This window comes from Kogia breviceps, chromosome 19 (genome assembly GCF_026419965.1).
Source record: "Kogia breviceps isolate mKogBre1 chromosome 19, mKogBre1 haplotype 1, whole genome shotgun sequence".
Classification (NCBI taxonomy): Eukaryota; Metazoa; Chordata; class Mammalia; order Artiodactyla; family Physeteridae; genus Kogia; species Kogia breviceps.
Genome location: NC_081328.1, coordinates 19,832,775 through 19,857,066, shown reverse-complemented (window position 1 = coordinate 19,857,066; position 24,292 = coordinate 19,832,775). Strand labels below are relative to the sequence as shown.

Here is a 24,292-nt window from a genome sequence, read left to right as displayed (position 1 = left end):
ACAGTCACTAGGGAGAACAGTATGGAAGTTCCTTAAAAAAATGAAAACAGGGGCTTCCCTGGTGGCGCAGTGGTTGAGAGTCCACCTGCCGATGCAGGGGACGCGGGTTCATGCCCCGGTCCGGGAGGATCCCACATGCCGCGGAGCGGCTGGGCCCGTGAGCCATGGCTGCTGAGCCTGCACGTCCGGAGCCTGTGCTCTGCAATGGGAGAGGCCACAACAGTGAGAGGCCCGCGTACCACAAAAAAAAAAAAAAAAAAAAAAAAAAAACCTGAAAATAGAGTTACCATATGATCCAGCAATCTCACTCCTGGGCATGTATCCAGAAAAGACAAAAACTCTAATTTGAAAAGATACATGCACCCTGTTATTCATAACAGCACTATTTATGATAGCCAAGACATGGAAGTAACCTAAGTGTCCATCGACAGATGAATGGATAAAGATGAGGTATATATGCAATGGAATATTACTCAGACATAAAAAAGAATGAAATATTGCCATTTTGCAGCAATATGGATGGACCTAAAGATTATCATACTAAGTGAAGTAAGTCAGACATCATAGATTATCATACTAAGTCAGAGAAAGATAAATATTATATGATATCAATTATATGTGGAATCTAAAAAATGATACAAATGAATTTATTGACAAAACAGAAACAGACTGACAGACATAGAAAACAAATTTATGGTTACCAAAGGGAAAGGGGTGGGGGAAGGATAAATTAGGAGTTTGGGATTAAGAGATACATACTACTATATATAAAATAGATAAACAACAAGGAACTACTGTATAGCACAGGGAACTAACTATATTCAATAGCTTGTAATAACCTACAATGGAAAAGAATCTGAAAAAGAATATATATATAGATAGATATATATGTACATACAGATACATACATACAGATACATACATACAGATACATACATACATTCAGATACATACATATATCTGAATCACTTTGCTGTATACCTAAAACTAACACAATTTGTAAGTCAACTATTGTTCAATTTCTTTTTTTAAGTCAATCTGAAAAAAAAATACTTGGGTTCCAATCCCACTTATTGCTGTGTGACCTCGAGGACCTTAATGACGTCTTCTGAGGCACGGTTTCCACTTCTATAAAAGGAGAATAATAACCATCCTGCCTCAAAGTCTTCGGGTGGAAGAAATGACACAAGTTCTCCCCATTCTGGGTGATTTAGTCACCCTCAGCCACCAAGTTACATACATGACAATAGCTAGCAAAAAACATCCTTGATGTAAGATTACATTTTTTTTAAATTACGCTTTTTTTAATGTGTCTGCCTTTGTTACTGTCAATAGACACTTTTAGATAATTCAGAAGTCAACTTCAGCCCAACCCAGGCTAAACTGTCACCAATTCTGAACTACCCAAATAGGAATTGATGAAGATTGACTGTATCCAATTCTTTGGAATGGATCCAGACCACCACTTCATTCACTTTCAAGGATGTCCCAACCATGAACCTTTGCATGGTGAGCAGTACTTAGCGGACCGAGCACTGCAGCGAGAGCCAGGGCACCTGGGCTCTGATCTCGTCATACTGCCCTTCCTCCTGTCCCCTGACCTCTGCGAGGACCCCTGCCCTGGCAAGCGAAGCTGAAGATGCCGGCAGAGGAAGAGATTTTTCCACCACCGCTGCTTGTGCAGGTTCTTTTCAAGGGCAAAGAGGGAAGTGGTGAGCTCACTCTGGATTGGAGGGCAGTGAAGAGAGGAGTGAGGGAGAGAAAGACTCAAATTTCCGGAGGCTATTTCCGTTTTTTTTTCTGGTTTGTGCAATTTCACTTATGAGATCAGCCAGTGTGTGGCTGCTTTTTTGGAAACTCCCCTAGTGAGGGCGCCCCCTCTGCTGGCCGGGTTGCCTATAAAGGGCCAGCCTGAGCTGCAGAGAATCCCTGCAGAGGATCCTGAGACAGCACGTGGATCTCCCACAGCCTCTGCTCACAGCTACCATGAAGGTCTCCGCTGCCGCCCTCGCTGTCATCCTCGCCATGGCTACCCTCTGCGCTCCTGCATTTGCCTCCCCACGTAAGTCCAGGTCCTGACCACCACAGCCCCCGGGGTCCGACCCTTAGACTGGCCCAGACCTCATCCTCTTTTCAACTGTAGCATTTATACCATCTGAACCCTATGATTTACATTCTCCTGTACTGCTTTACCCAGATGTCCAGTTGTCCCTGATAGATCTCAAAGCCACTTCATGGCAGGGACCCCCTGAACAACTTGTATGTGCCATCAAGGTCTACACCCCAAGCCCTACAGGTGCTCGCTGAGTGTGGACTGATGCTGGTGATACTAGCAGGCAGGGGCAGCTTGAGCTGACCTCCAAACACGACTAACTCATGTCTAGCAGCAGCAGGGTTTCTAAGAAGCTTCTAAGCACTTAAGTAAAACTCTCCTGGGACAGTCATATTCCCTCCACTTCACAGATGGAAAAAAATGGGACTTGATAAAGGATAACAAAATCTAATTAAATGCCCACTCTGGGTCAAGCATTGTGCTGATTGCTTTGCAAATATCATCTTATTTAATGCTCACATCTACTCTTTGAGTAGCTGTCCTCCATTTATAGAAGCCCAGAGAGGTTAAGTAACTTGTCCAAGGTCACGCAACTAGGAAGTAAGGAAAGCAGTGTTCAAACCCAGCTCTGTTTGGCTCTGAAACACTACTACTCTGCTGGGAAATGGCAACTGACACTTCCCGGGGCCATCCTGAATTAACTGACCAACAAAATGTCCTCCTTCTCTGTTCAGAGCCCTTCTCAGTATGCCTCAGCCAGAGGGTCCCAGGATAAAATATGCATCTTCAGGCCTCTCTTAGGGGTCCTGGCTCAGTCATGAAGTCTGAGTTTTGGAAGCCTCCTCGCAACCCACCCTAGGGTTCAAAGAAACCAGGTTCTGAATCCATTGAGGATCCTAGGAGAGCAAGAATAAGGGCAGAAGACCTAAGACAAGCCCGGAGGAAACGCAGGATGCCCTCAGAGCCAAAGGCATGGGGTCGTGGTATAGAGGGAAGGCTCAAGGATTAGGTGAGGGAATCCCCACTCTGGCACTGTGTGTCCATGGCCAAGTGACTTTACCTCTCTGAGCCTCAGTTTCAGCCAAAGGAGGATAATAGTCTGTTCAAGATAAATCATATAGGGACTGGGCTTCCCTGGTGGCGCAGTGGTTGAGAGTCCGCCTGCCGATGCAGGGGACACGGGTTTGTGCCCCGGTCCGGGAGGATCCCACATGCCGCAGAGCGGCTGGGCCCGTGAGCCATGGCCGCTGAGCCTGCGCGTCCGGAGCCTGTGTTCCGCAACGGGAGAGGCCACAACAGTGAGAGGCCCGCATACCGAAAAAAAAAAAATCATATAAGGACTTCCCTGATGGTCCAGTGGCTAAGACTCCGTGCTCCCAATGCAGGGGGCCCGGGTTTGATCCCTGGTCGGGGAACTAAATCCCACATGCCGCAACTAAGATTTCACATGAGGCAGCAAAGATCCCACGTGCTGCAACTAAGACCCGGTGCAGCCAAATAAATAAATACATATTTTTAAAACAAAAAAACCAAAAAACTTTTAAAAAGATAATTCATATAAAGCACCCGGCACAATACCCAGTGTGCACTGGCAATGAATCCAGGAGTCTTCTTTCTTCCCTCTCCCAGATGCCTCGGACACCACACCCTGCTGCTTTGCCTACCTCTCCCGCCCGCTGCCCCGCACCCACCTCCGGGAGTATTTCTACACCAGCAGCAAGTGCTCCATGGCAGCAGTCGTGTGAGTCTCAGCCCTGTGGAACCCTCCGGGGGTGAGGGAAGGGACACCTTTTGCCCCAGAGCCAGTCCCCCTGCCATGAGCCCTCAGAGATGGTGCCCCATCCACTCCCACCCATCCTCCGGCTGCCTAGATAGCCATGGTTCCACCCTCTCTAGCTTCAGATCCCCCAGCTATCGTGGAAAAAGGCTAGACAAGGTGTTCCTGAAGGATCCTCCCCACTCTGATGGGCTAGGTTAGGTCTCTGATCTTTACAGATGTGACTGTTACTTGCACCTGGTCTGCCATGCCCCTGGGTGGAGAAGATCGACTCAGTCATCCCTTTCCAGTTAAGAACCCCGCAGTCCCCCATATCCGACACCCAATCAAATCCAGCTGCAACTTCAAAAGGAACTAAAGAGGAGAGGTCAGAGGTCAAGGCCCTAGTTGCAGTCAAGCGTGTTAAAAAATAAAAGTTACTGACTGATGAAGAAATAATGAAATGAGATTCTCCTTTAAATACGTAAGCTACCACATTTAGAAAAATAATAATCCTTGCTACCTAGGAAGTGCCTACTGTTTGTCAAATGTCTTACATGCATTATCTCTACATTTTATCATAACATCCCTGACAGGTATGCATAATTTTCTCCACGTTTCAGATAATGAAAGTGAGTCCCAGAGAGGTTTGGTGACTTGCCCAAGGTTGCACAGTAAGTGAGGGAGGGATGGAGCCTGTTTCTGGAGCCTCCTCTTTCTATTCTAGCAAGGTCATTAGTGATAGTGGCTTAAGAAGTTTAAGATGATAGAGACTTAAAGAATGAAAATGGGGCAGTCATGAAGTTTTCCATATAACGATGAAGTTTTCTAATCCAGAAATTTCTGTGACACTGGCAAAGTTACAGGTATTCAGATTTGGCCTTTGGTCCTGATGAATCTTTCGAAGTATAGCAATAATATTTAGCACTACTGGGACTTCCCTGGCGGTTCAGTGGTTAAGGCTCCGAGTGTGGGTTCCATCCCTGGTGGGGGAACTGAGATCCTCCATGGCACGGGGCACAGCCAAAAAAAAATGTAGCACTACTAATTTTATCTCCGAAAACAAGTATTTTTCAAAAGGAAAAAAAAAAATCCTTCTTTGAGCGCCTATTATGGGCAGGCAGAGCAGAGTAAACCACCATCCCTGCCCTTCTGGGGCACAAAGTCTAAGACAGATGTAGCAATGACCAGGGCACCCTGCATAAGAATGTTACCAAAGGAAAGAGGGAACACACTGCGATTCGGGGCTTAGCTAAGAGAAGGAATTTAGGCGAAGTTTGCTGCAAAAAGTGCTGTTTGACTTTGGATTGGACTGAGGGACGGGGTGTATGAGGCAGAGGGGATGTCGCCAAGGCTCTCCTCTGGTTTTTGTAGAGTCTCCGTATAGGAAAGCACTGAGGGCCTTGAGTGTCAGCACAGTGAAGCAAAAGTGTGAAATGAGCTGGAACGGGGAAAGTCTAGACAAGAGAGGTCCAGTGGAGAGGCTGCTATTGTCCACATGAGTGGTACTGAGGCTGAACAGGACCCAAAGGGAAGGAGAGACGGGGTGAGGAACCTTCCGAGGCGGAATCAGCAAGCCCTGGCAGGTGCTGTGAGGTCGGTAGCAAGGAAGAGAGAGGGGTTGAGTGTGATGCTGAGGTTTCAACCCAGACCTGGAGAAGGGTGAAGGTGGAGCCCCCTGAAGTCCTGAGGAAGAGCTGTTTAAAAAGGAAAGGACCAAGGTGCCAGCACAACAACTCTATGGAAAGTCCAGCAGGGAATGTAAGATGAAGGGTTTGTAGCGGAGGAAAGGGTGCTGGGGCCGGAGATGTGACATTTTTTAATAGGAGGAAAGGGTCTCCCGATGTCACAGTCGCAGGAATACAGCAGTCTTGGCTGTTCCGGCTAGTCTGTCTTTATTAAAATCCCAGCTCTGGGCTTCCCTGGTGGCGCAGTGATTGAGAGTCCACCTGCCGATGCAGGGGACGCGGGTTCGTGCCCCGGTCCAGGAAGATCCCACATGCCGCGGAGCGGCTGGGCCCGTGAGCCATGGCCACTGAGCCTGCGCGTCCGGAGCCTGTGCTCCGCAACGGGAGAGGCCACGGCAGTGAGAGGCCCACGTACCGCAAAAAAAAAAAAAAAAAAAAAAAGTCCCAGCTCTGCCAGTCAGTAGCTGCATGAGCTTGGGCCCATCACTTAACCTCACTGAGCCTCAATTTCTTCATCTGCAAAGTGCAGTAAAATAGAGGTATTTCCCTCACTAGGTCAAAGTGAGAATAATAAAAAGAAAGATAAAATTAGAATATTTCCCGGCACACAGTTAGGTGCCTGATACGTTGTTAAATATCATCATCCTTCTCCCCCTCTAAATGTATTATTATATACATAGAAGTGACAAGTGAAACCTGATGAGTGAATGCAAAACTTTCAGTCACTAACTCATTCAATAAATATCCATTAAGCACCTACGGTGTGCCAGACCCAGGGCCAGAGACTTGAGGGAGCGCACAGGAGAGAAGGGCAGCCACGTTGAGCACACCTGCTCTCACGGGGCAGGTGAAGGTGCAGGGAAGTCAGGCCAGGAGAGGCTCCCCACAGAGCGGGCAGAGAGAGGAGGCCTGGCAAGGGGGGCTGCCAGCCAGTATCACATTCAGCAGGGAGGAGCAGGAGCAGGAAGCCTGGGCAACCCTCCCCCGCCCCAGATGTCGGTTTTCTGGTCTTTCGACTTCCTGGCCTCAGGCCAAGGGGGCTGAGGTTAGAGAGGCCAGTGAGTCTGCAGGCTCTCCTGTATGACACCTGGCTCGCCGCCAAGGGCAGGGCCTGCATCGGAAGCTCCCTCACCACCCCAAACAAGAAGACAAATACTAGGAGGCACCAGAGCCCAGTACACCCCTCTGCTCCCTTTCTCTTCTCTGCACGCCAGGCAGGGGAGAAAGAGAGGTGGTCAGGTGGCTCTGAGGGAGGCTCAGAGAAGCGGAAGCAGCTTCCCTGAGAAAGAACGCTCTCCATGACAGAGCACGAAAAGGGGCCAAGAAATCCTCATTCTCAGCAGATAACCTAAGCCTTCACTTTGTCTGGAAACATCTCAAAAAGGTGCAGGAAAGCATCCTGAAGGAGAAGCCAGAATGAGAACGGTCCACATAGGCTGGGCTAGCTCCACAGTAACACGTTAATGGGTAGCACTGCTGGCCAGGCCCAGGGTGTCCCTCAGAGACAACCAGTCTCCCAGCAAGCAGGTGACGTAGGCAGCTGGACATAGCCCATGACCCCCAGCCTGTGAGCCTGCCAACTTACACCATCAACACCTGTAGAGATAAGGCCTCCCGCCCTCACCGGCCTCCACATGCTGGCCGGTTAATTGGTAGAAGTGCTTTGACATCTGCCAGTATCTCAGGGTCCTCAACTTCTCCGAGCCACGGTGTCCAGTCCCGGGACCTTTGGGCTCATGTTGCTCTGATCCACCCTAAAGCAGAGGTCCCGCAGCACCCCAATAACAACACATGCATGGTATTTTTCAAAACTAATTTATATATACTATCTCACCTGAGCTTCACAATAATTGTGCTAACTAGGAATTATTTCTCTCCACATTTTAGAGGTAAACATATAGACTCAGAGGCCCTAAGTCATTTGCCCAAGGTGATCTAACTAGTAAGTGGTGAAATCAAGACTCAAGTTCATGCCTTTCTTCCGTTCACCCAGGCACACACAGATGGGTTCCTCTGTCGAGTGTCTATGTGTGCCAGGCACTGTGTTATCTAAGGCCAGATCACACATTTGTTTTACCACCTCGTCTCCCACTTACTCAGCCATGACTCATTTCCTGGAGGACACCTCTTTTTCTCTGCATCTTCAGCACCCAGCACAGGGTATGAAACAGGAAGTGCTGAGAAGTGGTTGACCAGCTCAAGCCTGGGCTCCTAGGGCCCCGTATCCCCTTAGATCTCCAGGATGCATGTGTTTTTGCGGCTTGTGGGGCGGGGAGTTAAAAGGTACACAGGACTGCTTCTGGCTTGGAGCCCTTCGACCCAACAGAAGAGAAAATGTTCTTTCCTTGAATGCCACCAATGCAATCATATGGAGCTCCAAAACTAACCCACCCAGTATCATTTCCCCCCGCCTCAATCCACCTCATCTCCAAAACTGGTGCTCCCAGCACTGACCAGGTCTCACCCTCTTCTCCCCCACAGCTTTATCACCAGAAAGAATCGCCAGGTGTGTGCCAACCCAGAGAAGAAATGGGTGCAGGAGTACATCAACATTTTAGAGTTGAGCTAGGATAAAGGACGCCTTGAAACTGAACTTGTGCAAACTTTGCTTCTTGCTCTTGTCCTAACCAGCTTGGGAGGTTTCCCCCCAGTGCCCTCCTCCCACCCGCTCTTTGGAGGGCACAGATTCCACCACCTGCAGCAGCTGCTGTAAAAGCCTCCTAGGGCTCCTGGGGCTCTGCCTTGTGCACAGGAGGTCTCTAGGCTCCGAGCTTCAGAGCCCTCGCCCGGCCGCCGCTCTGCAGTCAGGAAGGATGTCAGCGCCTCTGGAGGCGAAGGAGGGAGGGAGACTGGGCTTCTACGGTCATGCCCCATGACCAAAGCGCCTATCTCAGCCCCTCACTGGAAGGGCTGACTGGCAAATGTAAGAAATCAGAGTTTCATTAAAATTCTCAATGCAATTACAAAGCTGGCTCCTGGTTTGACTTCCTGTCGGGAACCCCCCTTCCTCGTGAGCATTAAGCACTGGATCCAGGGCTGGTCACATCTGGTGTCCACCCTGGATTTGGGGGCTGTGGCCCTATGCAGTGAGCAGGCCCGGGGGCACAGGCTCTCTGAGAAGGGGCCTGGGCAGGACAGATCAGGTAAAGGGACCAGTGGCTCATCCACTCTGAAGGGAGACCACAGTCACTACCTCCCAGTCCTGAGGCCCCAAGAGTTTCTCTCACTTCCCGCCACACACCTCCCTGCTTCCTCAGACCATGGTCTGCCCTTCCGCCTACTCTGCTGGCTTCCACCCTAGCCCACCCTACCCCTTACCGGCAGTGGGTTTCTTTGACACACCACTCGTGCCCGTGGAATGGGATTTCATGGCACTCCTGAAACACCTCAGTTCTTTCAAATAAAGAGAAGGAGGGATTTTGTGGTTTTCTACCACGGCACCAGCACTTTTCAGGTGGGTGTATTCCGACTTTCCCATCGATGTGTTCCTTCCTGTGAACCTGTCTTAGCAAATATACCCACATAATTAGAGACGGCGTTAAGTGCGTGATCACTCTGTGCCAGGCATTGTCAGCTCTTTACATCCACCATCCTTCATCTTCATAACCTGTGGGGCAGGGAGTATTATTAACCCTGTTTACAGTGGGGGAAAACCCTTGGCAAGAGATGGAAATAACTTGCCCAAAGCCCCAAAGCAAAACAAAAACAAAAAACAAACAAACAGGGCTTCCCTGGTGGCGCAGTGGTTGAGAATCCGCCTGCCAATGCAGGGCACACGGGTTCGAGCCCCGGTCTGGGAAGATCCCACATGCTGCGGAGCGACTGGGCCCGTGAGCCACAACTACTGAGCCTGCGCGTCTGGAACTTGTGCTCCGCAACAAGAGAGGCTGCGACAGTGAGAGGCCCGCGCACCGCGAGGAAGAGTGGCCCCCGCTCGCCACAACTAGGGAAAGCCCTCGCACAGAAACGAAGACACAACACAGCCATAAGTAAATAAATAGATAATTTTTTTAAAAAAACAAACAAACCAGAAAAACAGGGGAGGTGGGGTGGAAGGTGGTACAATTAACATTTAGACACACCAGATCCAAGGTCCAATGCCAAAGCTGCTGCTTTTTTTTCCCATCTTTAATCTGCAAAATTTCCAACCTAGTGAAATTTGCAAGAAAACATCCATATACCCTTCATCTAGATTCAAATATTAACATTTAATCACATTTGCTTTATCTATGTGCATATACGTGTGTGTGTATATACACACACACGTATATTATACAGATGGTTGGTATGTACATTTTTTTCTGAAATGAAAGTTGCAGATGTGATATCACATCCCCCCAACAGTCTTAGTGTGTATCTCCTAATAACAAGGACATTCTGCGTAGCCACAGAATGAGTAGCATTTAACACTGACACGATATTATTTTCTAACATAGAGTCCATGATCAAATCCCCACAGTTGTCCCAATTACGTCCTCTATAGCTATCTTTTAAAATCCAGGCTCCAGGGCTTCCCTGGTGGTGCAGTGGTTGAGAGTCCGCCTGCCGATGCAGGGGACGCGGGTTCGTGCCCCGGTCTGGGAAGATCCCACATGCCACGGAGCGGCTGGGCCCGTGAGCCATGGCCGCTGGGCCTGCGCATCCGGAGCCTGTGCCCCACAACGGGAGAGGCCACAACGGTGAGAGGCCCGCGGACCGCAAAAAAAAAAAAAAAAAAAAATCCAGGCTCCAATTACAGGCACATATTGAATTTAGCTGTCGGGTCTTTTTAGTGTCCTTTAACAGACTTTCTTTGTCCTTAAGATTTATTGATATTTTCTTCAGGAGTTCAGATGGGATTTTTGTAGAATATTTTCTAAGGTGGGTTTGCCTATTGTTTCCTCATACCTAGATTCAGGTTGAACATTCTCGGCGGGAAATCCGCATGGTGACGCTGTCTTTCTCAGTGCAGCACGTCAGTTTATTGGAAGCGATGGTCCAGTCGGAGGACTTGGTGGCCTGTGTTTTCTCGCTACAGCGAGCTGCCTGCTGTGTGCCAGGCACTATGCTAGGTGTTGAGGTTGCAGTGTAGCCATCACTGCAAGCAGCGAAAGGAATTCTGTGTAGTACAAATGACATGAAACCTTCAACAGAAGCAGTGGCTCAGCGAGCACGAGGACTGTAGGACAGTCAGCTGCTGGTGCCAATGGAAGCTGAGGTACAGTTGATAGACTCTGAGATAAAATCTGTAAAGGGATGGCATTTCTACTTTTCAATGTCAATATATGTGATTATCCACATTTGCATTTTTTATTATTGCTGTTCTTATATATTTTGTTTTAATAATTCCAGAGTTTCTTTTATTTATTTTTTTTTTTTAGTTTTCGCAGCGCCTCACAGCATGTGGGCAGCAGATGGGATCTTAGTTCTCCAACCAGGGATTGAACCCAGGCCCCCTGCAGTGGAAGTGTGGAGTCTTAACCACTGGACCGCCAGGGAAACCCCCCACGTATTTTTTAAAACTCAGATTTTTTTTTTCTAAAATGAAATAAAATAAACGTGCTCAGCGATCAAAAGGAAAAAAAAAGAGTTCCATCTCTTGCTGCCAAGGAGGGAGGCGTGTGTATGAATAGGGCTTTCCCATTTTTTTTGCCATTTTCCTGATGACTAATCCTAAGGACAATCCCTGCTCCTAACATGGGCTACATGAGCTTGAAGTTCACTAAATGCTTCGATTTTCTTTTTGAATTGACGCCTCACCACTGCGCCTCTACCTAGCCAGACAAGCATGGCTTTCCCACTTTTCAGATGAGGTAAATGAAGCTCCCAGAGAGAAAGTGACTAGCTCAATCCACAGGCAAGTAGATGCCGAGGCTGGGACTCCAGAATGGAACCGGAGTGTTCTATTTACCTAGGCGATCTGGTTGCCCAGCACTTGGAGGCCTCCACCTCCAGAAGCCCAGACACCTCACTAGCCCCTCTTGTGCCCCAGAGGACAGGTCTCCCTGAGCTGTGACCCTGCCCTCACAAGGGAGTAGTCCCTGCAGTCTCCTCCCCAACCCAGGTGCTCTCTGGCTCCCCCAGGAGGAGAGGATGGCCTACGAAAAATCAGTCGACATCTCTGACCTCAACAGGTCAATGTTCAAGTGCCCATGGCTGGACTATCCAGAAAGGACCAAAGGTGAGGCTGCAATGGACAGGAGTGGAGTCAGGGATAGGAAGCTGAAAAGGAAAGCTCCCTGGCACCCACTCCCAGGCAGGGGTCTGGGTGATGTCAGCAGATCCATGGGAAGAGGCAGGGCAGACCCCTGGATACTTTCAAGGCTCCCCACAGCCCTCAAGGTAAGTCTCCAGCGCCCTCTTAGATGAGACGTCTCTGTGTCTCCCAGCTTCTGCCCCCTCATCTGCACCCCATTCTTACAGCTCCAACTTTTGAAGGTATTCCACGTGCCCACTGCTTCCCCCTCATCTGTCTGGCTGCCTCCTACCTGCTCGGAAGGCTCAGCTTGTGTATAACCTCCTCTGGGAAACCCTCCCTCCTCCTCCCAACCAGGTTAGGGACCCCTCATCTGGACCACATGTGCCTTTATCCATCTCCACATTTGTTTCCCTCTGTTAATCACCAGTAGACAGTTCTGTCTCACCAGCTAGACCAGTGGTTCCCAAAGTATGTTCCCAGGACCAGCAGCATCAGTATCTTATTAGAAAAGCAACTTCTCAGACCACACCCCAGGTTTACTGAATCAACACTCATCTGGGGATAAGGAAATCTGTGTTTTAACAAGCTCTCCAGTTCTTTCTAATGCATACTCAAGTCTCAGAACCACTGAATGAGACCAGTGGTTTTCACCATTAGCTGCACATTAGAATCCTCAGGGGAGCTTTCTAAAACGCCTGGGCCCCTTCCTCAGAGAATCTGATTCAATTAGTCTGATGTAGGACTGAGGCATGTTAAAAATTCCCTCAAATAATTCTAATACCCAGCCAGGGTTGAGAACCACTCTGCTAGACCAGTGTCTCTCCAATTTCAACATGCATAGGAATCCTGCTCAAATGAAGATCCTGATTCAGTAGGTCTGGGGTGGAGCCTGGGACTCTGCATTTCGGAGAGGCTCCCAGGCTATGGCAATTTTACTGTTCCACAGACCAAGATACCAGGAAAGTATGAGTCCCTTAACAACAGGAATTATGCCTTATTTACCTCCCAGTGCCGGATACAGCGTTCATTAAATGCTAATAATGCTAAATAAATGAAAGACTGGAAGGATGACTCTTCAATCCACCCTTGTCATTGCCATTCCATTTGTACCATAGAACTCAGAAGAGCCACAGCTCCTGTTCTCCTGCCCTTGTCCTGCCACCAGGTAAGACCCCTAACTTCTGCCACCCTGGGAGCTTCGTTGAAGTAGGAGGGGCAGCAGACTATCCTTTCCCATTAAGGCTAGTTCATAGAACCCTGACACTCACCCCTGGGGCTGCCACTAACTATGTGTGACCTTGGACAAGTCACTTTCCCTCCCTGAGCCTCAGGAGTATCCTCTGTCACAAGCCAACCTCTGCCCATCTCCCTTTATCAAGTTGCTATGAGATAATATCTGTAAGGCTTAGGCTATGCAGGCAGGGCTTAATAATGAGTCATTTTTATTAACACAGGGATCTTCCTCATTAGAATTGCCAGATAAAATGGGATGCCTGATTAAATCTAAATTTCAGCTAAACAATGAATATTTTTTAGTATGAATATGTCCTAAATATTGCCTTCATTACCTGGAATCAAAATTCAACAGGACATCCTGTTTTTTATTTGCTTGGTTTTTACTAAATCTGACAACCCTACTCATACTGAGTCAATGCCCCATTTTCTGAAGTCATGACAATCACCCGAGAACTCTTATGTGAAGATCATCTTATGATGATCTTCTCAGTCACCACACTGGGAACCACTGGCTGAAGCCCCTCTTCCTGTTGCTCAGAGATCTGTTGTAGAGACAGGAAGGCTTGAGAAGAGATAGGTATGAATCCTAGCCAAACCTTCTGAGAAAGCCCCTGATCCATCCAAAACCCTCCACTGCAACCAGAGCTACAGTTTCACAATTGTATAAGAGATAGATTATTTGAAGAAATCCTGCTTTTCCAGCAAAACTATTAAGTTCCATGAGGGCTGATAACTGTATCCCCAGCACCTAGTGCTTGGCACATGGTAAGTGCTCACTAAGTATCTGTTGAATGCCTGAATGAAGGAGCTGTAGCCTGAATTTCCATCCCCCCTCTTTACTCCACAGCTCCCTTGACCCTTGCCTTTTCATCTCGTTGTCTGGAAGCCTTTTTCAAAGTACTCTGAGATGCTCAACTAACCAAACTGTGTACAGTTGTCCCTCGGTATCCGCAGGGGATTGGTTCCTGTGGATACCAAAATCCATGGATATTCAAGTCTCTTGTATAAAGTGGTGTGGTATTTGCATGTAACCTACACACATATCCTCCCTAGATTACTTATAATATCTAATACAATGTAAATGGCATGTAAAGAGTTGCTGGGTACGTGGTAAATTCAAGTTTTGTATTTTGAGAACTTTCTGGAATTTTTATTTTCCAAATACCTTCAATCTGTGGATGTGGAACCTGCAGATACAGAGGGCCAACTGTACTCAGATCAATCTGCAGATCAGCAATGGCTTCACAATCTTTATGTCATTTGTTCTTCACAACCACCCTGGGAGGGGTACAGAACAAGGATTATTAGCTCCAGTTTGCAGATGAGAAGACTGAGATCTTGGTGGGGTGAAGTCACTCGCCCAAGTCACACAGTGGGTTACGAGGCGGCTGTGACTTCAGCTCAGACGACAGGCTGAAGGGCTGCTTCCTTCGTGTAGTCCCTTCTCACCCTGTGGCCCTTTTCCTGGCTGAGGAATGCCCCCCGTGACTTCTCTGCCACTCACACCCCCCAGATGCCAAAGGAAGAGTTTCCCCCAAGTCCAGAGTGCTGGAGGCAGCACCCGAGCAAGCCAAACTCTGTACCTTACTGCTACTCCAAGCAGCCTGAGATCTACACGCACTGGCACACCCTGTATAATCAGCAAAAGGAACGGGAGGCCCAGAAGATACTGTGGGAAATGAGAGCTCACCCTAGGTGTGTTGGGCCCCTTCCTGTTCTCCATGCCCTCCACATCTTCTAGGAAAGGAAGGAAAGAGAAGAAAGGGGTGGAGTGGGGCTGGGCGTGGTGCAAGTCAGCCTCCAGATCCCAGAGGAGACCCTGGGGTAGAAGCAGGCTCATCTTACTTCCTCTGGTCTCACCTCTGAGCTGGGCTGAGGACCAGAGGCAGAGAAGAGTTTGTGAAGTAAGGAGGGAGGGAAAACGGGGGGACCAGGGCTACCTGTGCAATTTCTCACACAGGTACCTCAAAGAGGGTACCCTCATCCAAAAACTCCATCTCCCAATGAGCAAGCTGATTATAAAACCTCAGATGGAATCCAAGCCCTTAGACCCTACTGGGGACCCGCTGAAGTGGCAAAGATTAAAGGTCAGGGACCACGGCTGGGGGGAGAATGGGGAGACTCTCTTTCTGTGGACGCCCTTACCTGGGGCTCACACCACCCTTCTGCCTTCAGTCCCTGCCTGCTGCCTGCAAAATGGAGGGAGGGGAGGAAAAGGGATTGGACTGGATGAGCTCCCTCCAGTTTGAAAGTATAGTTGTAGAACTCTATTTATCCCTTTCTTCCCTTCCACTGGCTCCCTTTGATGGGCAGGAACTCACAGAAAGCCTGAAATCTCCCAGAGAGGATGAGCAGCTCTATGCAGCACAGGTGAGAAGTGGCAAGGGTGGAGGGGCATGGTTACAGGTAGGAGTTGGCTAAGCTGAAGAGTGGAAAGATGGGGCTTCCCTGGTGGCACAGTGGTTGAGAGTCCGCCTGCTGATGCAGGGTACGCGGGTTCGTGCCCTGGTCTGGGAGGATCCCACATGCCGCAGAGCGGCTGGGCCCGTGAGCCATGGCCACTGAGCCTGCACGTCCAGAGCCTGTGCTCCACAACGGTAAGAGGCCCGCGTACCGCAAAAAAAAAAAAAAAAAAAAAAAAAAGGAGTAGAAAGATGCTTGAGGTGGAGGGCAAGGGTAGAGTGCTGTTCCAAGAATAAACTCCAGCTGTGTTCAGAGGATGGAAATTCCCAGTGGTGGTGTCCAAAGTCTCTTCCCTTTCCTCTAACCCTGTTCCTGCAGGCTCTGGGGTGCCTGGGCGTCAGAGACAAGTTTATCATGGAAGCACTATGGCAGGTGGTGAGTCTGGGGCTGCACAGAGTTCAGGAGAGGAGGAAACAGAGCCTGAGGTGTGTAGAGCATTGGCACACGGGCACTGACAAGGCTCCCAGGCTCAAGGACTATGGGTCAGATCCAGGGAGGAGAGAGCCGCCTTGTGTGGCATGTCCCCACCTCATGCCCTTGGCTTCTTTAAAGATCAGCTTGATCTAAAAGGATGGGAAAGGGGGAATCTGAAGATCCCCTCTGTCTAACAGGAAAGATGAGCAACTGAAAAGCCAAGAGAAAACTGGGACTGAGTTCATTCTCTACCTTAACTGAGTCAATGCCTGTGCCTATATGCCAATTTATAATGGGGGGGGGGTCTGTGTTCTTACACAGAATCTCATTTAAATCTTCCAATATTAGGAATAGGTAGTAGTAGCTGCATTTTTCTAATGAGAAAATGAAAGCTCTGAGAGGCCAAGTGACTTGCCCAAGGCCATGTGGCTACCAGATACCAGAAAGGGATGTGAACAAAAGCCTTTCTCCCAAGTCATGTTCCTTCCATCATACCATCCTGCCTGTACCCTGTGTTTGAGCATAAACAGGTCACTCTCTAGGCCTCGGTTTCCTCATTTGTAAAATGAAAAGTTAAGCTGAGATGATCCTGAAAGCTCTGACATTCCACCACCTTATGGCATGTTCCCACCCACCACCTCTTAAATCAGGCCCAAACTGGCCCAGAGAAAGTGAAGTATGAGGCCTGTCAAACCCTGGCCATCCTGGGTGAGTATGTCCTCTCCCTGGGTGGGGAGAAGCGGGGAGGTGAGGAAGGAAGCAGTGCAGGCACACTGCCCTTTGGGGAAGGACAGAAGGGAGGGGACTGTACACTCACTGCAACCTAGCCATTGGCAGGGTCTGGGAATCGTCTGATGTACTGTTGGGCAGAGAGAGGAAGGTGGGGTGAAAAGCGAGAAGAGATTGGAGGGAGGGAGAGTGGGCTCTGGGAATGGCCGTCATGCTCAGCCACGTGCTCTGGTGTCTTGAGGGGACGGGCAACCCTGTGACCTAGTACTTAGAACTTCTGTCTTGAAGGCACAGGGGTCAAATGGATTCTGGCAGAGAGGGGCAGCCCTGAGGCTCTGCCCTGACCTGAGGTCCTCCCTGTCCAGGTTGCCTGAATAAGCATGTGATCCAAGCTCTCATCAAGCAGCTGAACGGGCAAAATGAGGGGCAAAGGATGGGTACTCTGACAGCGCTACGGGTGGCTCTGAACTCCTGGGCTGCTGTCCCCAAAGACCAGGTGATTGGGAGGAGAGTCAGTCACTGGGGCGAGGTAAGACAAGGTAATTGATGGGTGTTGGCAAGGGGTTAAGCAGGGAGAAGGTGGAAAAATTACGTAGCAAGGTGAGAGTGATCAGAAATGCCAAGTGGAGATGGGATGAGTTGCACTTTTAAACATGGAGGACAAGGAAGGCCTCATTTGGAAGTTGTCGTCTGAGCACAGACAAGAGGGCGAGGGGTGAGCCTTGCAGATATCTGAGAGAAGGCATCCCGACAGAAGGACAAATCCAGGCAAAGGCGCTAAGGCAGGAGCACACTTGGCATGGTCAAGGAACAGCAAGGAGGCCATGGGAAGGAAGTGCAGCGCGAACAGAGAAACCAGGAGGAAATGAAGCTGTGGGTCAGAGATGTTAAAGGAGACTAGATCGTATGTGGCCTTCTGGATGACTTTTAAGTACTTGAGCTTTTACTCTGAGTGGAATAGGTATTTGAGCAAAGCAGTAACATAATCTAACTTATGTTTCAAAAGGTTCACTCTTACTGCTATGCTGAAAAAAGATGCACAGGGGCGGGGGGCAAAAGTGGGAGCAGAGAGACCAGTTAGGGGCTGCTGAAGCAATCCTGGTAAGATACGATGGTGGCTTGGACCATGGTGGTTGCAGTGTGGTTGGTAAGAAGTTATTCAATTCTGGATACATTTTTAAAGCAAAACTCTGACAGGTTAAATGTGAGTTATAAAAGACAGTGAGGGGGACTTCCCTGGTGGCACAGTGGTTGAGAATCCGCCTGCCAATGCAGGGGACATGGGTTCGAGCCCTGGTCCGGGAAGATCCCACGTGCCATGGAGCAACTAAGCCCATGCACCACAACTACTGAGCCTGCACTCTAGAGCCTGTGAGCCACAGCTACTGAGACCACGTGCCACAACTATTGAAGCCCGCATGCCTAGAGCCCGTGCTCCACAACAAGAGAAGCCACCACAATAAGAAGCCCGCACACCACAATGAAGAGTAGCCCCCGCTCACCGCAACTAGAGAAAGCCCATGCGCAGCAACAATGACCCAACAGCCAAAAATGTTAAAAATTTAAATTTAAAAAAAGACAGTGAGGAAACAAGGATGAGGTCAAGGTTTTTGGCCTTGAAACTGAAAGGATGGAGTTGTTACCAACTAACATGGAGAAAGCTGCAGGTGGAACAGGCTTGGAGGTACTATAGTATCAAAAGCCCAATTTTGGACAAGTTATGTTTCAGATGTCTACCAGACCTCCAAGGGAGACAGCAAGTAAACAGTTAGATATACAGCTAGAGGAAGAAATCTATGAGTTGTCAGCATATAAGTAGCATTTAATGTCATTCACCTAGATGAGATCACTAAGAACCAAGAATCAAGCCTTGGGGCACCCCAATGTTAAGCAGTCAGAGACAAGAGGAAGAACCAGTAAGTACTGAGAAATGGCCAGTAGGTAGGAAGACAAACAAGGTTGTGGCATTCTGAAAATCAAGTGAAGAACATATATCAAGGAAAGGAGATAAATCAACCATATCAAATAATATAAGGACTGAGAATCGATCCAATGGATTTAACAATGTGGGAATCTTTATCATAACAAGAACCATTGTGGGGACTTCTCTGGTGGTCCAGTGGCTAAGACTCCATGCTCCCAATGCAGGGGGCCCGGGTTCAATCCCTCGTCAGGGAACTAGATCCCACATGCCGCAACTCAAGATCCTGCATGCTGCAACTGAAGGTCCCGCATGCTGCAACTGAAGATTCCACATGCCACAGTGAAGATCCCGCATGCCACAACTAAGACCCGGCGCAGCCAAATAAATAAATAAATAAATATTTTTTAAAAACAACCATTCTGGTGGGAAAGTGGGAGTGAAGGCCTGAATAGGGTGGGTTTAAGAGGATGGGAGGAAAGAAGTTAGAGTCGGAAAGCATGGACAACTTTCCAAGTTTTGCTGAAAAGAGTTGTAGTCAGCAGCAGGGATAAATACTAGAAAAAGGAAAAATAACAGCATATTTCAATGCTGAGGTATAATGACCCAGTTGTTAGGAAAATGATCATTTTGAAGAGGGTGGGAAGAACTGTGCAGCAATGTTCTTGAGCAGATGAGAAGGGATGAGCTCGAACACATGAGTAGAGAGACTGACTTTAGATAGATGGTCATGGTCCATTGTAACATGTGGAAAGGAAGAACATATGGGTGCAGGTGTTGAAAGTTGGATAGAAGTGGTGGTAAATGTCTCTGGAACTTCTTTTCTAGTTGCTTTTATTTGCTCAGTAAAGTAGGAAGCAAGGTCATCAACTAAAAAGAATAGAGGAAGAAGTGTTAGAGATTCCAGAGGAAAGAGAATGAATTAGAAGGGTGGGAAAGAGAATTGCCCGGGGGAAAGTAGTCTGATCACTAGGCAGCATTAAGGGTCTACAGGAGGTTTGTGTTCATACATTTCAAGTGAGATTAGTCCTCATAACTTTGTTTCCCGCCAGGAAGTGCAGGCACAGAGTTGGTGGCGAGTTGAGTACAATGAAGCAAGAGGGGGTAAAGGAGTTGAGTGAGCAGGACCGTGGAACTGAAGCCGGGTAAAGAGGGAAGAAAGTGAGGGGCAGCGAAAAGGTGCTCAGTGAATTGTTAGTCTTTGTGGAGTCCAACAATTGTTGACATCAGAGGAGAACCAGAAAGATGGGGGGGGGCGGGTCATAGAGAAGTTGCAGTAATGGGTAATGATAAAGTCTCTCTGTGGGAATTGGTGGCTGACATAGAGCAGAGGACAAGGTTATTGGAGGAGAGGCGTTGGATCAATGACATGTATATTTTTTCAGATGCCAGGAATTAAGACGGCAGAAGTGTTAGAGAGTAACATTGATCCATCCACAAGAAAAGTCATAGAGAAATGAAAAGATGTGGCCTAGGAGCAAGTAGATGACAGCAAAAATAAGGGAAGTGGGTAAAATAATCTCATGACATGAGATTCACCTTAAGGAGGAGGGAGAATGGTCTGGAAGCAGTAATGAATTGCCTTCCTGACAAAGCCTGGACGAAGACATAGTCCCACAACCCGTGTCCCTCATCTCCCTCTCAGAGGACTCAGGTCGAGGATGGAGAGAAGCTGGTGCCTGTGCTGCAGATGCTGATAAAGAAGTCAGGGAACAAGGCAGCAGTGGAGGCGGCCCTGTGCTTGGGGTTCCTGAGGCCCTGCAGCAGCACAGCCCGAGAGTACTTGCTGCAGTGCCTGCACCAAGGGCCGAAGACCCAGCAGATGCAGGTCAGAGAGGCAGGAGGACAAGCTCCCTGGCGAGCACTGGGGAACCGGGGCTGACTGGTGGGGTCTGGATCCTGTCATCCTCATCCCAGAGAAAAGAAGCTCCCGCAAGGAGCACCACAGGGTCCTCTGTGTGTTTTGTCAGTGTGTATATACATATGAGTACAGGGTCGTATGGACGCTAAATGTACACGTGTCTGTGTACATTCGATGTGTATGGGTGTTCATGCACTTATGTACACGTGTGTGCACACATGAACCTATGCTCTCACTCATGAGGCCAAGAGGGAGGAGAAAGGACCCCACCTATTCCCTACAAGTTCTAGCCCTCAAGCCTGCTTGGCCATCCAGATGCCTCTTGGTCTGGTATACCCCAGCCCGCCCTGCCCACCTCCACAGGCACTCAGTATACTGGTCAAGATAATGGGTGTGCACTCAGCCACGGTCATCAGGACCATCCTAGACCAGCTGTGCTCTTCCAGCGTCCTTGAGGTAAGCTCTAGGGCTGCCTCGTACCCTCGTACTCTCCAGGACTAGGACAGGGCTGGGGGATGAGAAAGGGAGTCTGTCCTTCATGTCTTCCCCAACCTTTCCCTCAGCACCGTTTTGAAGCCAGCCAGATGCTCAAGACCATTGGGCTGGAACAGATCCAGGCACAGGGCCTGGAAGGACTCACATTTGACCTGCTCAGGAGGAAGACGTATAATGAACCCTTCTTCGTAAGTGAGACCAAAACTCCCAAGTCCAGGCAACTCAAACCTGTCTCTCTACCTTTCTCTAAAGACCCCCCTGGCTTGGTTCTCACCACGCTGCCCCCCAAAGCATCACATTCACCCTAATGCAGCCCCTGTTTTCATGCCACCTTGCCTTCATGCGGGCCGTTCTCTCAGCTTAAAATGCCCTGAGTCACCTCTCCCTCCTCTGCAAGGTGGAAAACTGACACATGCTTTCGGTCCCACTGGTAAGTAACTCCTTTCTCCTTCTGCCTATTAAAATACGATTGTCCCTTCCAAGGCAGTCCAAACAACACCTCCTATGGGAAGTTTTCCCAGATCACCAACAACTGAATCACCCTGCCTTCCTCTGTGCTCCCTTGCTTTTTTTTTTTCTTTTGCGGTACGCGGGCCTCTCACTGCTGTGGCCTCTCCCGTTGCGGAGCACAGGCTCTGGACGCGCAGGCTCAGCGGCCATGGCTCACGGGCCCAGCCGCCCCGCGGCATGTGGGATCCTCCCGGACCGGGGCACGAACCCGTGTCCCCGGCACCGGCAGGCGGACTCTCAACCACTGCGCCACCAGGGAAGCCCTCCCTTGCTTTTATCTTTGTTATAGCTTCCTACAAAACCAGCCACAGAACTGCTAAAGACATTTTTCTAAACTGTGAATCAGATTGCGGCTCACCTCTGCATAGAACTTCTCAATCGCTCCCCAAGCCCTCAGAAGGGCTTACACTGCCCTTCACCACCCAAGTCCTGCCTATCTCTCTAGCCCCACTACACTCCCGCTCAGAGCCACACACCTGCTGTGCTTAGAAACACCCCATCCTGATTTATACCTGTGGTCCCAGTGTAATTACTCAGAGCGCCCCACTCTGAAGAGTCCGTTTGGTCACCTAGCTAAACGGAACTGTTTTCTGCTCCTTAACCTCTCTGTGCTCTCTCTTGCCTCCAGGCTTCTGTACATGCTCTCCCTCTTGCCCGGGAAATCTGCCCCCAGCCCTCTACCTGGTTAACTCATGTTCCATGTTCAGGTTTCAGCTGAGGCATCACTTCCTCCAGGATGTCTTCCTGGTACCCAGACTGAGCTAGGAGACCCTCCTATTGCCCCTACACTTAGTTCAGGAGTGTGACTGACTGTTCCACTTGTCTGCTTTCCCCACCAGAGCATGAGCTCCTCGAGGCAAGGATCATATATATAGCACAAAGTAAACATTCAATAAGGTTTGAGAAGCACTTAAGGGTACACCCCTGAATCCTTGTCTCACCTTAATCCCTCTTCAGGCTATGAGGCAGGCTGTTGCTGAAACTGTGGAAGAGCTCAAGATGAAGCCCACAATGATGAACTTGGTGGAGGCGTGAGTGGCTTGGGCTGGGAACTGCCAGGGCCAAATCCTAGGCTGTGACAAGGGGACAGAGGGTCAGAGAGAGCTGAGAACCTACGGCCCATTCTCAGCTCACACTTGCCTGTGCCCCTGGCCAAGTCACTCTTTGACCTCTGGGCTTTTCTACATCTGTAAAAAGGGGCTGATAATACCTACCACTCAGGGTTGCTATAAAGCTCCAATTAAGATGAGGACCTGAAAGGGACTTGTAAAAGGTAATGTTCTGGACAGATGTGAGTCCTGATCGTCATTTAGTGCCCCCTGGAAAATTGTAGTACCTACCTTTCCCCTCCCAGCTCCTTTCCTCACCCAAGAAATAAGAAGGGGAAGTTAATAAAATTAACATCACACATCAGCCTTATGCCTGACTCACTCTGGACTGTAAGAAGCAGCCAGCCTTCCTCCCCTCCCCTTAACTGGACCACAACACATTCACTCCCTTCTCCAGGCAACTGATGAGCTCAAATGCCACTGCACGCCAGGAAGCAGTCATCTCTTTGGTAAGGCCAGCTCTGCTACTCTGACCAGATGTTTTGAAGGCAGGGGGAGTGGGCAGTCCAGCAGAGTTACCGAAGGGAAGAAAGGGCTGTAAAGTTTGGGAAGGTTGTTTGCTTGCTTTTTTATTTTAGAATTCCAGCCCTATCAGGAGTTCAGGAAAAGATTTTCTTCAGGATTGGAGGTGGGTGGGATAAGGGACAGGAGGAGGGTGTGAGGGGCATTGCTTAGATATTACATGTAGAAACTATCTTGACTCTTCTGGTGAAAAAATTGTACCGGAACCCAATGAAGTGGTCCCAAAAGGCAAGGAAAGTGCTACCTCCGCTGGGAAGCCAGATCTCCTCTCCAGGCACAGGTTATCACAAGGGCACTAGAATGGGAGAGTGTAGACGGGGCATCTTCCTGGGGCCGGCTATTTAGGAGCCCTCATCCTGCCTCTGCCAGGGCGTCCTGGGGATCCGCAGCCCACGAGTGTTCCACTTGGTCCTAGACATGCTGGATGTGGAAAAGAGCCCGTCTGTGAAAAGAAGCGTAAGGCATCCCCACCCACCTCTTCCTCTTCTCAACCCTTCCTCCAAGCCTCTCCCACCTATCCTCACACCACGTGCTCTTTGTCAGAGGGGAGGAGAGGGGAATACGCCCATAGACACTGTCCCCTTGACCTCATTCCCTGGGACCAGAGGGGCCTGTCGACAGAGCTCCCCCTCCCCTCCCAGCGTTGGCCTGAAGTGAGCCAGCCACAGGGCCTTTGTTTCAATGCAGCTACAAGAAACGTTAATTCTTTTGGCTTCAATTGATCCCTGGATCCAAAACAAGCTGAAGAACAAGGTTCTCTTTGTATATGAAGTGCCTAAGACCCGCATGAACGTAGAGCTCACGAGGTTCCGGAAAGAGCCTGAGAAACCAGAAGAGTTAAATATCCAAGACTTTCGACTTGCACAGCTGAACCCCTTGTTTCTTACAAAGTCCAGTGCCACGTCAGACCAACAGAAGAAGTTAAATGCCCAGAAAGGGTCTGGTACCTCTGCCTTTCCATCCTGTTTCTCTAAACCGCAAAAACACAAGTCACAGGCCACAGGGTCCTGGACACGAGGGATCAGGAAACAGCTCCGGATCCTTGCTGAGACCTCCAATTAGGTCAGTTCTTTTGGCTGAGTTCCTGTTCTCTCCTTAAGGATGCTTCTCAGGCTCCCCTGAGGAAATAATCTATACTTATCTTCCATGAATAAATAAGCATCACTTCACCTACCATTACTGTTCCCTTCCTCATGGGCTGCACTGAAACATAGGTCTCCTCACTCCTGGCTGGTCACTCCCCTACTCAGCCACATGTCCTTTCCATGAGACAAAGCTGCTCTGGACAGCCAGCCTGCCTTCCTAAATCAAGTCCTTGTCTATGCCCAGAATTTGATGACAAAGCTAAAGCTGAGCC

At 49.2% G+C, this 24,292-nt stretch overlaps 2 protein-coding genes across 2 annotated transcripts; both read left to right on the top strand.

The window, feature by feature from the left end:
• The first annotated feature begins 1,930 nt into the window (after positions 1 to 1,930).
• CCL5 (C-C motif chemokine ligand 5) lies at positions 1,931 to 8,464 on the top strand. Its single transcript, XM_059048684.2, has 3 exons — positions 1,931 to 2,062; positions 3,683 to 3,794; positions 7,979 to 8,464. The coding sequence occupies exons 1-3, from the start codon at positions 1,987 to 1,989 to the stop codon at positions 8,064 to 8,066; spliced, it is 276 nt and encodes a 91-aa protein (XP_058904667.1). The 5' UTR covers positions 1,931 to 1,986; the 3' UTR covers positions 8,067 to 8,464.
• Positions 8,465 to 11,569: 3,105 nt separating this feature from the next.
• Positions 11,570 to 23,997, top strand: HEATR9 (HEAT repeat containing 9). The gene is made up of 15 exons (XM_059047604.2): positions 11,570 to 11,657; positions 12,791 to 12,840; positions 14,425 to 14,606; positions 14,872 to 14,998; positions 15,225 to 15,281; positions 15,693 to 15,749; positions 16,439 to 16,496; positions 16,883 to 17,013; positions 20,084 to 20,266; positions 20,663 to 20,755; positions 20,863 to 20,982; positions 22,262 to 22,335; positions 22,811 to 22,862; positions 23,305 to 23,391; positions 23,623 to 23,997. Exons 1-15 carry the CDS (start codon positions 11,570 to 11,572, stop codon positions 23,995 to 23,997), a joined length of 1,734 nt encoding a protein of 577 aa, XP_058903587.1.
• Positions 23,998 to 24,292: the final 295 nt, after the last annotated feature.

Excerpts from the sequence above, each read along its gene's own strand:
- CCL5 (XM_059048684.2), top strand. The coding sequence starts at position 1,987 with ATGAAGGTCTCCGCTGCCGCCCTCGCTGTCATCCTCGCCATGGCTACC. Across the intron at positions 2,063-3,682 it reads TCCTGCATTTGCCTCCCCAC|ATGCCTCGGACACCACACCC; the intron begins GTAAGTCCAGGT and ends TCCCTCTCCCAG. Across the intron at positions 3,795-7,978 it reads TGCTCCATGGCAGCAGTCGT|CTTTATCACCAGAAAGAATC; the intron begins GTGAGTCTCAGC and ends TCTCCCCCACAG.
- HEATR9 (XM_059047604.2), top strand. The coding sequence starts at position 11,570 with ATGGCCTACGAAAAATCAGTCGACATCTCTGACCTCAACAGGTCAATG. Across the intron at positions 14,607-14,871 it reads GAAATGAGAGCTCACCCTAG|GTACCTCAAAGAGGGTACCC; the intron begins GTGTGTTGGGCC and ends TTTCTCACACAG. Across the intron at positions 23,392-23,622 it reads GCCCGTCTGTGAAAAGAAGC|CTACAAGAAACGTTAATTCT; the intron begins GTAAGGCATCCC and ends GTTTCAATGCAG.